This window comes from Neltuma alba, unplaced genomic scaffold (genome assembly GCF_004799145.2).
Source record: "Neltuma alba isolate B1F8T4 unplaced genomic scaffold, ASM479914v2 tig00011287_pilon, whole genome shotgun sequence".
NCBI classification, from domain to species: Eukaryota; Viridiplantae; Streptophyta; class Magnoliopsida; order Fabales; family Fabaceae; genus Neltuma; species Neltuma alba.
The window spans coordinates 110,236-123,778 of NW_021635996.1; the positions used below are offsets into that span (position 1 = coordinate 110,236).

At 31.2% G+C, this 13,543-nt stretch overlaps 1 protein-coding gene across 1 annotated transcript; it reads left to right on the forward strand.

Moving 5' to 3' along the window:
* The first annotated feature begins 7,968 nt into the window (after positions 1-7,968).
* Positions 7,969-10,148, forward strand: LOC114711282 (anthocyanin regulatory C1 protein). The gene is made up of 4 exons (XM_028895652.1): positions 7,969-8,119; positions 8,275-8,404; positions 9,246-9,565; positions 9,679-10,148. Exons 1-4 carry the CDS (start codon positions 7,987-7,989, stop codon positions 10,125-10,127), a joined length of 1,032 nt encoding a protein of 343 aa, XP_028751485.1. The 5' UTR covers positions 7,969-7,986; the 3' UTR covers positions 10,128-10,148.
* The last annotated feature ends 3,395 nt before the right edge of the window (positions 10,149-13,543 follow it).

The window sequence follows — 13,543 nt, forward strand, 5'->3', positions numbered from 1 at the left end:
CCATTGACCGACCCGTAGGGAATGGGCAACTAAATGACATCTTTGCCCTTCGTTTGGTTACCCCCAAGTCCCCAACCTTCCATGCATTCCAAACTAGTTTTAGTGCTCATAACATTTAATGTTTTAGATTTTTTCACAAAATAGCTTTTATTTTCTTCAATACAGTTTAAAACTATTCGTACCAAATTTTAACGGTATTAATTTAATTATTCATTTTTAATTAGCAATTTAGCATTTTGATAATGATTTTTTAAAAGATCAGATTTAAAACATTTAAATATTGATCTAGTGGTTTGAAAAAAAGGGAAGTGGATGGAAATCTTCTCCTGAAATGGACGCTGTCTAAATACAGTTTCAACAATTAAAATTTAAAATTTTAAACTTATAATTTTCAAATAAAAAAATCATTTTTTAAAGAAATTGAAAATTAAAAATCATATTTATTAATTTATTTAAGTAACAAAAAAATTAAATTTGGACTGTTCATATTAAATCTGTTGTGTTTGATGGACTCTGAAGGTGTTCCCCATAGATACCTCTATGATGTTTGCTCTAAGGTTCTATTTGGTACGAAATATTAAAAATGAGGGATAGAAATTAAGAGTGAGATTGAGAAAATATATTAAAAAAGTGTCTAGCACGAGAGATTGTTTGTTATATGTGGGAATGGGAAATCCCACTTTTATGAATTTGTCTAATCTCATGTAATAAGTAATTACTTATATTAAAAAAAATTTAATAATTTTTTCAATTACAATACTAATCACTATTTTTATTTTTAATATTTTGTACCAATCGAGACCTAAAAGTATAAGAAAGACGGAAAAGAGATCCATTAGAAACTGAAGATGCCTTCTTCTGAAGCGGGATGACATATCATAGCACTAAAATTGAGAGCCAAGCCCAATGGTCGAGATTTAATATATTATAACAATATTATAATATTAAATAATAAATATACACATAAATAACTTTAACCTATGCATAAATAAATACTATAATTTTATTATAGTCAGACAGCACATGATAAAAAACAAAAAAAATTATAAAATATTTTAAGAAAAATCTATAGAAGTAACATATGCATACTAATTTTTGATTGCTTATATATATTTTATTTAATTAATATTATAATAATATTGTTATAATATATTAAATCTCAACAACTGGATGTTAATCCAATGATAAAAGTAATAAATAGAGAGAAAGTAGAAAGGGACCAAATGAAGACATTCTTCCTTGGTTTTAATACATATGATTAAAAAGAGTAAGTTATGGATGTTAACGCAAATATCTTATAAATAACAAATTTAACTAATTTTTTTAATATATTTAAATTAGTTATTTATTTAATATATTAAGAACGAGAGAAAGTAATATTTGGAAAACATGATGTGACCTATATTATAATTAATTAATTGATTTCACTTTCTTCACCGTCTAAATTAATTATCGAATAATGTCAAAGGATATGATATAGGTATGCACGTGGTTCTGTCAACATGACTACAGGTTCAATTCCAACTACTTTTTCGATAAAAAGATCTCTTTCGTTCCTATTTCCTTGGCTTGTATAGTTGCCACTTTTATGAAAAACAATTGTTCTTTAGTATTAGTGGTAGCACTGTACACCGCATTATCTCATCACAAGTTTGGAAAATGTAATGTTAATCTTCAAATCATCATCGAATGAATTTGAATGGTTTCACCTAATGAACCATATCATTAACGTAAACTATTCGATGAATATCTAGATAGGACTCCTATATGTATCATGCCTAATCTAACAATTGTTGACTTACGTTTATTCATGATTTATTAAAAAAACATTGCCTTTATACACAATTATTGAACAAAATCTTTTTAAGGTGAGGCATTCTTATATACAAGATAATTTATAAAATTTTAGGATTGATAAAAATAGGCTTTTTCTAAAATGCCCTTAATTAGTAAATAAAATAACTTAGCCTGCCTTAGAATAAAGCGTTTAAAATTAAGAAAAACAATAAGTATTTATTAGGAGTAGGGGTGTTCAATTCATGATACGGAACAGGACGGCTTTTTTGTCCCGTGTCCCGTCTCGTTCTGATTGGGATGAAACATAACTGGGATGGGACAGGACGTCCCATCTCTCTTTTTTTAATTTTTTTATTTGAAAACTAACTATATAGAAAATATGAAAACTTATAATAAAAACTATATGAGAAAAATAGATAAAAATGAGAAAACAATGACAAAGAATTTTTTTTTTTTGTAATCATGAGAGAGAAAAAATAAACAATTCACTACAAAGAATATCATGTAACCTACAAAAAATAACTTATAAAAAAATAATTGATAAATATCATTACTAAAATACTATTAAAATGGTAAATAAAATAAAGATAATATAGTGGGACGAGACACCCCTGTCCCCCATCCTATCCCGTCCCAAAATAATTTTACCCCATCCCGCTTTCATCCTGTCTCAAAAACTTTCGGAACGGGATTATCCCGTCTCAAATTAACTGGGACAAGGATGGGATATTAAGACAGAACACAGTTGAACACCCTAATTAGGAGTAGAAGTGTGAAAATGAAAAAAAAAAAAGTTAAAACTATTTTGAGTAAATATGCTGGAGTACGTTTTTATATTTTATATTACAAGATATACACCCTCTGGTTCTTTTTATAGGATACTTTTAAGTAAATTATGTTGTTTAAGAAAATAACTAGAATTAATTAAAAGTAATAAATATGTAAACTTTGAACTTTATTTTTTCTAAGTATGTCTTTATTTAATAAAAGAGCAAACAAGTGACAAAAATACTAATAATGAGATAAAAAAATAAATTGAAAGAGAATGTAATATAAGAACAAGATTATAAAAGAAGATTAAAAAAAATTAGTTAGGAGTAAAATTAGTAAGGAAAAAAATTAATATCTAGACACTACTAAGTAGGATCTTATAAAAAGGGTGAAAGCAATTTGAATTTTGAGATCTTATTTAATTATTTTGCACATTTTTATTTATTTAATTATTTTGCACATTGTTCAGTTTTCATCTGGGACCATTATCATTGTGGAAGGGTCCTACCACGGCCTGCTCCTTTTAAGAGCACAGGCCCTCCATATGCTAACTCACAATTATTGTTCTTTCACATTTAGCTGATGCTAGCTAGTGTAAATTACTTAAATAATATAATTTTTATACTTTTTTATTGAGAAAAAACCTCAGCCGTAACTATAATATTAAAAAATTATATATATATATATATATGTATATAAACTAAAAGCGTTCGTCGATTCATATGATGCCCAAAAATGTTCGAACTTTTTAAGACAATGATTTGGAAAAATATTCAATGTTTATGTATTAAAAGAAAAAGTACTGCATGGCTTTGGCGTTTAAAAGAAAAAGCTTGTGCCTCATCTTTCTACTTTTCTATCATCTAATAAAAAATTTGGATTCTTAATTTCTTACATACAATTATTTTTTGAATAAAGACTTGTACATCATTTAACACGTGAGTAGACCCTCACACAAGATCCACCCATTGATAAGGTAGAAGTGCATTGAGAAGAGAAATAAAGTTTTATTCAGTGGGAGGACTTTAAAATTCAGAAAAGAACAAAATCTTTCCTGAAACAGTGGTTAGTTACTGTTACATCCCACTCACCATGAACAAGCAACCTAATTTTTTCAAGAGTTAGGGTGAAATTTTAATAAGAAGATTTTTTGGTCACGAGGGCCTCCATTAAATTCTAGATGGGGCAAAACTAATTAAAAGTAACGCGGCCGTTATTTCTAAGAAATGTCCGTTACTTTTAATCTGGTGAGTTCCACTACTGGCAACGAAGGTCCGATCTGATCAAAGAATTCACACCAAATTTTATTTAATAAAATAACTTCAATTTATCCAAGAGAAAATGACAAACAAGAACTTGAAAATTCTAAAATCTCAAATCAGGATTTGCTACAACAGTTTAACAGGTTTTGACAACAATTAACTGGCCAATAACAAAATATTTTTGTGAAAAACCCTGATTTGACATTTTGCAATTGTCACGATCTTTTTGTGTCATGTTCCCTTTATCAAATCTGATGTAAGTTGAACAAATACATAATTATTTTCCTTTTTTATACAACGGAAATAATTAACTACTTTCTGACTGAGAAGAAGATTTGGTTCTTGAAAAAAGGACAAAAGAGTAAAGTCATATAGAGGTGTTAAAAATGGAAGCAATAATGGAGTAAGCTGTGAGATGTGTATGATAGTTTGGTGATGAGACGTATGAATGGAGGATGATGATGGGAGGGTTGGCTCAGCTACTTTTCATAATCCAAGTTTCAATGTCGTGTTCTGATCAGTGGGGTTTTGAGAATAGATCAATTGGACCAAATTCATTTTCACTCTAACTCCCCTGAAAGAAACAGGACGGAAAATAGGTTTTTCTCCAATTCACATAGTAAAAGAAAATAAGAGTGGACCAGAAAAATAGAGCTATTCGACCCACATGTTTTCTCCTCAAAGTAGTATTTTTAAAAAGAAAAAGAAAAAAACGTTGCATGCTTTTTATAATTCTCTTAAATGAAAAATAAATATCCACGGGCCCCCCATCCTTTCTATAGTGAATTATTGCCTTCACACTAAATTAGTTGCTACTGTTACACTAATCATGTCTTTTCATGGCCATATAAATATATATTATGAGAGAAAACATTTCCCCTTCCTTTTTCTTTTCCCCCTCCCCTTATTGTCATTTTAGTACTAATCGAAAAACGATGACTAGGTAAAACCGCTTTAGTATGGTAATACTTAAATCTGATATAATAATATTAAATCTCGAATATTATTTTCAATGTATACATGCACAGTAATCCTCTTGATTTATCTTTTGCTAGTGGGGTCGATATGTTATTTACGACGTCCTTCTCAATAGGACTGGGATGACTATTGTTTTTGCCAAAAAAAGGGTGATTTATTGCCCTTCAACCTCATTTTGTCGATGTGAACTCTCTGATTATTTCAATTCATTTTCGCCTATCTGTAATTTTGTCTCTCTTGTCCACTGCCAATGGTGGACCCCAATGCAACCAAATCTTCATGGCCCTATTTGATGCTTTAATTATATGTTTTTTAGAAAATGAAAAAGGAATTTGCTTTATTTATGTTTGCTGCATTAATTCGGTCACTTTCTTTTTTTGGAATCAACAGGCAAGTAAAAACTTGAAAGAGAGTTGGAAAACTGTCATTCTATCTAGCTCCAGCTGTGCTCGGCATCCTGGGGGGCCTCCCTCATCATTCGTTTGTCTTCCACATTGTCGTGTACTTCCTTTGCTAAATAGTCAGCACAACGCGGTGCATTCCGTGGGACCCTTCTGATCTCAACATCCCGTTCAGCATAAATACGGTCCCTAATCTTTCCTATTTCAGCATGCACTGCATATTCTGGCGTTTTATGAGCTGTATATGCCCCGGGGGAAAAAAAATACTTAATTTGCATTCTTTGAAGCCATCACCATCACTTGTTGTGGTATCATCATTTATAGAAAAGAAGGCGATAAATTGAAATCAATAATGAATTTTATTTTTAGTTTTTGTCATCCAGTAATTAAATCAAAACAAAAGTACTGGTATATTTTATCCTTATGAATTTCGAATTTGAGTTTTGAAGTATAACTAGCTTAGTATTATTTAGAGTTTGAATTACGATACAACACAATTCAAAATTAATATGTGGTATTTACTTTCAAATAGATAAAAACCTATAAGTATAATACTACCTCCGACCCTTAATATAAGAGTTAGTTTGACTTTTAATTTGATCCTAAATATAAAACTTTAATCCATTTTGTCTCTCATATTTATCTATTTTTTTAAGATAGTTTTTATAGTAGTTGCACATGTTAAATATTTCATCAAATGACACTTGATTCGTAAGGGTATTTAAGTAAAGATAATATCTATTTATTACAAATAACTAACTCAGCTAATTACCTTAATCTACTCAAATTAGTCAACTAGCTTTCATATTAAAGACCGGAGATAGTAATTTTTACCTATTAAGCTAAATTCCCTCCTTACAAAAATGCTTTCATTTTTATTAGCAGCAATATATTCCTTTCATTGGTAATACTACTTTTGATCTTTAATATTAAAACTAGTTAAAGATTTAATTTGGTTCTGATATAATAACCAAGGAAAAAAAAACTAGATCGGACTGACCGATTCAATCAAAAAACCGGTAAACCGATGACAGGTCTAGTCTGGTTTGATGAAAAAACTGCCTCCCAAATGAACAGTTTAAAAACCAGTTCAACCGGTCAAAACTGGGCAACCAGTCAAATTGATAGATTACTTGGTTTGATGGGAAATGATGCCGTTTCAGGTTGAAGAAATTTTTTTAAAAAATACAGTGAGGTGAAAATCAAAGGCGAGGCTCAACTTCAGAAAATCAAACATTCAGTTTTCACTTTTAGCTTTGTCGTTTTCTTCGCTCCCCCCAAATTGAAAATCCTTAGCCAAAATCCACCCTCATTATAGCCGTCGTTTTCTAATTCACAGTTGGAAGTCACCGATCTTCACGTGACATCGTCCCAGTCGAAGCAGTAGGTCGTCGTTCTTCAATCAGATTTGCAAGTCGCAGCAGCAACTCGTCGCTTCTCGTCATCATTTCTTCTTCATGGTGGTAGAACCACTGTCGTAGCCTGCAAGTTCTTCCTTTTCCTTCTACTTGTTTTTAGCTTTTGTGCTCTTGTTGTATGGTTACTGGTTAGTTATTTTCTTTCAGTTCGATATGTTCTGCTTTTTCCTTCCTTGGTCGTGCTTTTGTGTTCCAACTGTGAGTTAGATTGAGATATGAAATGTGTATAGCTTCCAGCCTCCAATAATCAAAGTTTCTTGATCTTTTATGTTTTCTTTTCCTCCAATATCGGAGTCTTTCTCACACGTCCGAAGCTGAAGTGCTAAATTGAAAGTCTGAAATTGAATTTGATTTTTGTGAATAATGAATCTGAATTAGTTGCTGAATTTTGAGTGATTATTATTTATGAATTTTATTCTATTTTAATGTTGTCGATTAAATTATATTATTTTCATATGATCGGTCCGACCCCAGTCCTATCCCTTGTCCAATCGATAACCCTTTACCTACTATCTCGACCGGTTTAGTTTTTGGTCTGGTTTTTTGTTCCTTGATAACACATCAATCCACTTTGTCTTAAGTATTTATTCATTTTAATTTGCCCCTAAGTAATCCTTATGTGATTACACATGTTAAGGAGTTTTCATCAAAAGATAGTTCAAGTACATGATCAACAAAGATAGTTTAAGAAAGCAACATCTATTTATTACAAAGAACTAATTTAATTAATTTTTTTAATATCTCCAAATTAGTTATTTAACTCTTATATAACGATTAGAGATAGTACTATAATATTATATATATATAACATTTCAAATTTTAGTTTAATAAATGGAAGGGCAAACAAAAAATAGGCATTTAATTGAATAGTACTAACATAATAACATTAGACAAATTTTGTCAATGGATGCGATAGTTTCCAATAGCCGCGTCTGAGTTCCACACCAAATTAATTAATTAGAATGCTTAAGCATTACATTGATTGAATGCAACACGTTTTTGGCCCATAGCACACACTCATGATATGACAAGCATACAAAACTCACCGGATGTCGACTCTTCAAATAGGATTTGAACGGTTTAGATTTACAATTTTTAATTATTTATTTTCAAGTATAAAAATCATTTTGTGGGAAAATGATAATTAAAAATTATCTTTATTTTAAACTTTTCACCCATTAAAATAATTATTTTAAAAAATAAAAAAAATTGGAATATGAACGGTGTAGATTGTTCATCGCTTTGATTTGGTCGGCGCCCAAACTACACGTGAGAATATAAAGTAACCAACGATCAGAAACACACTCAGAATTATAACAGACCCAGAAACTGAGAAGCTGAGAGAGAGAGAGAGAGAGAATGGGAAGGAGGCCGTGTTGTGATAAAGAAGGCGTAAACAGAGGAACCTGGTCTGTGATGGAGGATCAGATCCTTGCCAACTTCATTAAAGTCCACGGAGAAGGAAAATGGAGGGACGTTCCAAGGCGAGCAGGTATGTTTTTCTAAGGTTATAGGATGATCTCCTGAAGCCATTATTATTTTATCTATCTGTTTGTTTCAAAACTCAATCCAAGCTGTTAATTTGTTGGGTGATTTTGCCGATGTTCTGTTAAGAATATTGTCATCTGATGGCTTGTGAGTGATTAGGGCTGAATCGATGTGGAAAGAGTTGCAGACTTCGATGGATGAACTATCTTAGGCCAGATATCAAGAGAGGAAACTTTTCTGCAGATGAAGAAGACCTCATTATCAGACTCCATAAGCTCCTGGGCAACAGGTACACACACACACACACATGTACACACTTTTTTGGCTTTTTGAGCCAAATGCCGTACACTCTAAACAAAATTACCGAAACGTTGTCGCATCGTGGAAATTATTTATGAGGATGCTATATATAGATAAAAACATTCTCCACAAGAACCATTTCAATCTTAAGCAAAACACAAATCGTTCATACCACATGCGATTTCTAGTCTGCCAGCTATCCATAGCCCTCTCTCACAAACCTCCTCCTCCCCTCTCTTTCTTTTCTCTGATCCTCGTCCACATGTTCACAAACTACTCAAATTTTAAATATTAATATATAACATAATATGTGTAAAAATTTAAAATACACAAAAATAATTAGCAATTTAGAAATTAATGTTTTAAATTGTTTATAAATTCATGTTATAATATCACAGTAACATTTTGAAAATATGATACCGAAATAAATTTACTTAAATCACTTAGTTTGCTTTATTTTCGTCATGTGTTTTTTATGCACTTTCCTTTTTTGGCCCTGCCATTAATGTCATTCCGCAGTGGCTTGGAAAGACCACTCAAGTTGGCTCAGACAGCCGACAAACTTTGAATACGAACAACCTGTCGTTCAAACTACATCCTACTCCCAACCGATCATGCAATATCTTATGCTAGCATAATTCAAATTTCAAATTCATTAAATTTTGACGGGAGATCAAAATGTCACGCCCCAGTTTTCACAAACTAGATCAAATTAAATCACAGTACCATTAATCGTGATTTGTATAAATACTCCTATGATAGTATATGCATTATATTTCAAGCCACGTAATTATAATTGATTAATGATTTTAGTGAATAATGAAACTCAGGTGGTCCTTAATCGCGGGAAGATTACCGGGACGAACAGACAATGACATCAAGAATTTCTGGAACACCAATTTGAGCAAGAGGGCCCATTCGATGGATTATTCCCACAACAACAAACCCTCATCAGATCCAATAATTAGAGCCACCAAAACTATTCCGACCACGTCCCCCTCAACAGCCCCAACGTTAACATCTGCTCAATACACGAGAAACCCCCCCTTCAATGCTTACTGTCCTGCAGATTCTTCTTCCCACCTCAACCCTGTGATTCGAGCAAAAGCAACCAGATGCACCAAGAAAATCATCTTGCCCGAATCCAATGGTATGAAAATAGAGTAACTAATTATCGTTTGATGTTGAAATTGATGTATTTGAGGTATTATTGTTGTTGTTTTTGTCGTCCTTATCATTTGTATGGTTTTCGTGTAACTGCAGCGGCAGCAGAGTGGGAAACCCAGAATAATACGACTGCTTCTGCACTGGACACTGCACAAGATCTTATGAATGGTTGCTTGTCTTCCTATGGTTTCCTTGACGATTTTGACGTTGATGGCTTGCTCATACCAGAGGTGCCACAAGTGCCTGAAAACATTGATGATGACGAAGCAGCGAATGAATTTGAATACTGTGACTGCGACAACCTTGGTGACAACAACGTTGGAGCTCAGGTCGGCGTGGTCGATGATTATTCCAGAGGAGATGAAGCCGATCTTGCTCAGAATTGGATGGTAGGGCAATTCTTTGAATCTGCAGATGAGGACATGGATTTCTCTTTTCTAAATCTACTAAGTGATGACTCATTCATGGACTCAGGTCCGTCAGGGTTCAGATCAGAATTTGCATCAATGTATAGTCACGAGAAAGGTAGACACAGCATAATATAGACTCGTCATATGTTAAAAGTGTCGATCGAGGCTGATTGTTTTGTGTCTGTTTCTCTTTCCACGTTGGGTGTAATCACATTGTAGGATGTGATTTTCATGTTCATAAATTGTACCACTCCGGTGTTTAATATAACTCACTTGTAATGCATTCTTGCATATCAAGGAGTGCATTAAATTGATAAAATTTTTCAATTTTACCCTTATTAAAATTCTTTCTCTCTTTCTGATAAGAATTGACTAAGGGTAAAATTGAAAAATAAATATTAAAAATACTACAAGTGACTTATATTTAGGATAGGAGTGATACAGAATAATTTCATTGAATCATTCAATGATCTCCCTCTAGGGATGTTTGTGGAGTTTTCGTTTAAGATATGTATTTGACATATTTTTCACCTTATAGTAGGTACATTTAATATTTTAGAGCAAGGCTCTTAATATGCATCTGTGTATAGTAATAATGAGAAATTAAATAAGTTTAGCTTGGAAGGAGAATAAAAGATAAAATATAGAGTAAGTGTTAATTATTAACATCAACAAATTATTGAATGAGACCAGATTTTATGTAGGACGTGCGTGTGTCGGGAATTAGATGAACTATAGTTTATTTGAAGTGATGGAGGTACAATCAGACGAATGAGAAATAACTGAGAATAAGGAACACACACTTATTTTAATGTTATGTTTATGCACTATAATTATATAAGATTAAGGGTTGTTGGTTTGAATGTTGCAATGAAACGATCTGTGTGGAAAAGAAGCAGAAGTAATGGAAGCAATCTCAAAGGGATCCTTCCCAGGCGACAAAATCCCATGATGAGTTTGATGCTCATGATGTAGATAAGGAAAATTTGTTGTCGGGCTGTGGCAGCGAACCTTAGACAATGTTTGGGAATCTTTCCAACACGCAACAAGTTCATCTTTATAACTCCATCACACTTTAATTTAAATTACTCTCATCCATACTAGATACTACAACAGTTTGGATAACTAATTTATTACATTCATTAAAAAATTAATTTAATTATTTACTTTATAAAATACACGTGTTAGTTCTTTTTTAAATACTCTCAATAATTTGTGATAAAATTATTCCTATTGATGCCATTAGATTATAAGTTTTCACGATAAAATAAATTGATATTTCATTTAAGATCAAATTAGTAAACTCTTTCAAATAGCTTACAAATTATGATTAAGGAAGACCTTTTTTCGGCCAGTTTTGACTAGTTTAGGTGATGAAGGGTAATTTGGTCATTTAACTCTATAGACTTAGAGCCTGAAAAACGGGCTAAGCCCGTTTATGCCCTGAAATTATGAGGGCTGGGTTTGAAATTTTTTCCCTCAAATAGCAAACAGGTCCTGGAGGGTTGAGGGTTTAAAAGGACCAGCCTGTTTAGACCTTTTTATAATTTTTTAAAATTTTTTTATATAATTCAAATATTATTAATAATATTTTAAATATTTAGTTATTATTATCATTTTAAAATTAAATTTTACCGAATGATTTGATTTATTTAGTTTTAAACAATAATTTATCCAATTAAATTTTTAAAAAATGGGTTAATTTGGATTTTAATAATGATTTGATTTATATTATCTGCGTTGATATTTTTAAACTATATATATATTTGATAATAAAGTATTTTTATACTTATATAACTTGTGATTCTATAATTTGAATTAGAAATTTATGAGTTTCAACAACAATGTTTCTCACATTAAAGTAAAAATAACAGTTAGATTACAAAATTTAAAAGTAAAATTCTTATAAAAAAGAAAAACTTGATATTTTTGTTACGAAAGAAAAGCATACTTCTGAAAAAGAGTAATTGATTATAGTGATGATTAAGTTTCAAAAGATTAATAATAGTATTTATTTATTGCACAATTGCACTATAGATAAAATTTTTGGATGTTGTTATCTTGTTAATAAATATTTTAGATATTCTTGGATGTTGATGGATATTTATATATGATGATATTTTGTATTTGTGACTTAATTTTATTCATATTTATGTCTTTTATTAACAATTTTATTGGTTTATTTTTATTTTTTAATAAAAATATGAGAAATATAAAAAAATAATTTTTTCCCCTTAAATGAGCTAAAAGGCCACGGGCCAGCTTTGAGCTTATTGGCTTAAGGGTCGAGCTTAGCAAATTGAGATATTTTTAAAATTTCAATCCTAAAAAGCCGACTCTTTTAAACCTGTCAGTTCTGGGAAGTCGGTTCTGATTTCCCTTCTATTTATATCTATAGTCTAGGGAGGGAACATAAACCCTGCAGGTTCCAAAAATAATGATACGTCGAAAAGGAAAAGACAAGTGAGGACCTGAGCCACACAGCTAAAAGCGACCTCGGCCTAGCTTCCTATTTGCCATGAGAGTACTTTCAAATATGGTTTAGTGTACTGCTTCCCCTCCTTCAATATAGGACTTGTTTTACCTAATTCGGAAATTAAAAAAAAAGTTTTATTAGTTTTATTCAATTTATATACTAATAACTTGTGATAAGTTTTTTTTAAAATACCCACGTCACTTACTCAAAAACATTAAATTCTAATTAATGTGTTGCTGTGCCTGCTTCCCTCGCTGTTGACATCACAATTATAATTTGATTGATTTGGCGAATAAGGTAACTTGTACGTATCTTGTGAGAGTCCAAGTTAAAGAATCTTGCCGGCCGCCATCTCCTGTAAATCAAACGCAGAGTCGTTTTACGTGTTCGTGTTTTCTGCAAACCTTTTCTCACACAGCCTCCACATGTCCCTTTCTCACGAGTTTCACGTTGTTAAAAGTAAATCGCTTTATGTTTTACCCCCTCAATATTATAAACTTATTTGTTGGATTTATCTAAGTGTATCGATCTAACAGTGCGTACGCTTTCCCACGTTGTGATATTCATGAGATTATCTTTGTGTCCGCAAATAATATTAGAAGATACTCATCTTGTCTTATTTATAGGGTATTTGCAGTATGTTTTACACAGATAAAAAAATTTTAACTGTATTAATTCCTTTTTAAAATATAACAATTTTTAATTTTATCCTTATTTAATATATACACTTTCTAAAAGGTTAATATCTATGCTATAATAAATAAAGGACAAAATATTACATTGATGCTAAAAATTGAATTAAGTGCTTTATAAATTAAATAAGATAAAAAAAAAACATTCTCTCTTTATCTTATCAAATACGAAAACTTGAATAGACATAGAATTATTAGTCATAGGATTTTGAGGTTAATGAATCCTGCTAGTTTTAATATTTTGAATTTTGGGGTATATAAAGTAATTAATCTGGAAAGGATGAAAGTGATTATCAATAACTTTGATCTGTTTTGGGTCCTTTAAAAAGTCTTGCATATGAAATTATATGATTGCTTATTGTTTTGACGATTCGAATGTGATT

Excerpts from the sequence above, each read along its gene's own strand:
- LOC114711282 (XM_028895652.1), top strand. The coding sequence starts at position 7,987 with ATGGGAAGGAGGCCGTGTTGTGATAAAGAAGGCGTAAACAGAGGAACC. Across the intron at positions 8,120-8,274 it reads GGACGTTCCAAGGCGAGCAG|GGCTGAATCGATGTGGAAAG; the intron begins GTATGTTTTTCT and ends GTGAGTGATTAG. Across the intron at positions 8,405-9,245 it reads CATAAGCTCCTGGGCAACAG|GTGGTCCTTAATCGCGGGAA; the intron begins GTACACACACAC and ends AATGAAACTCAG.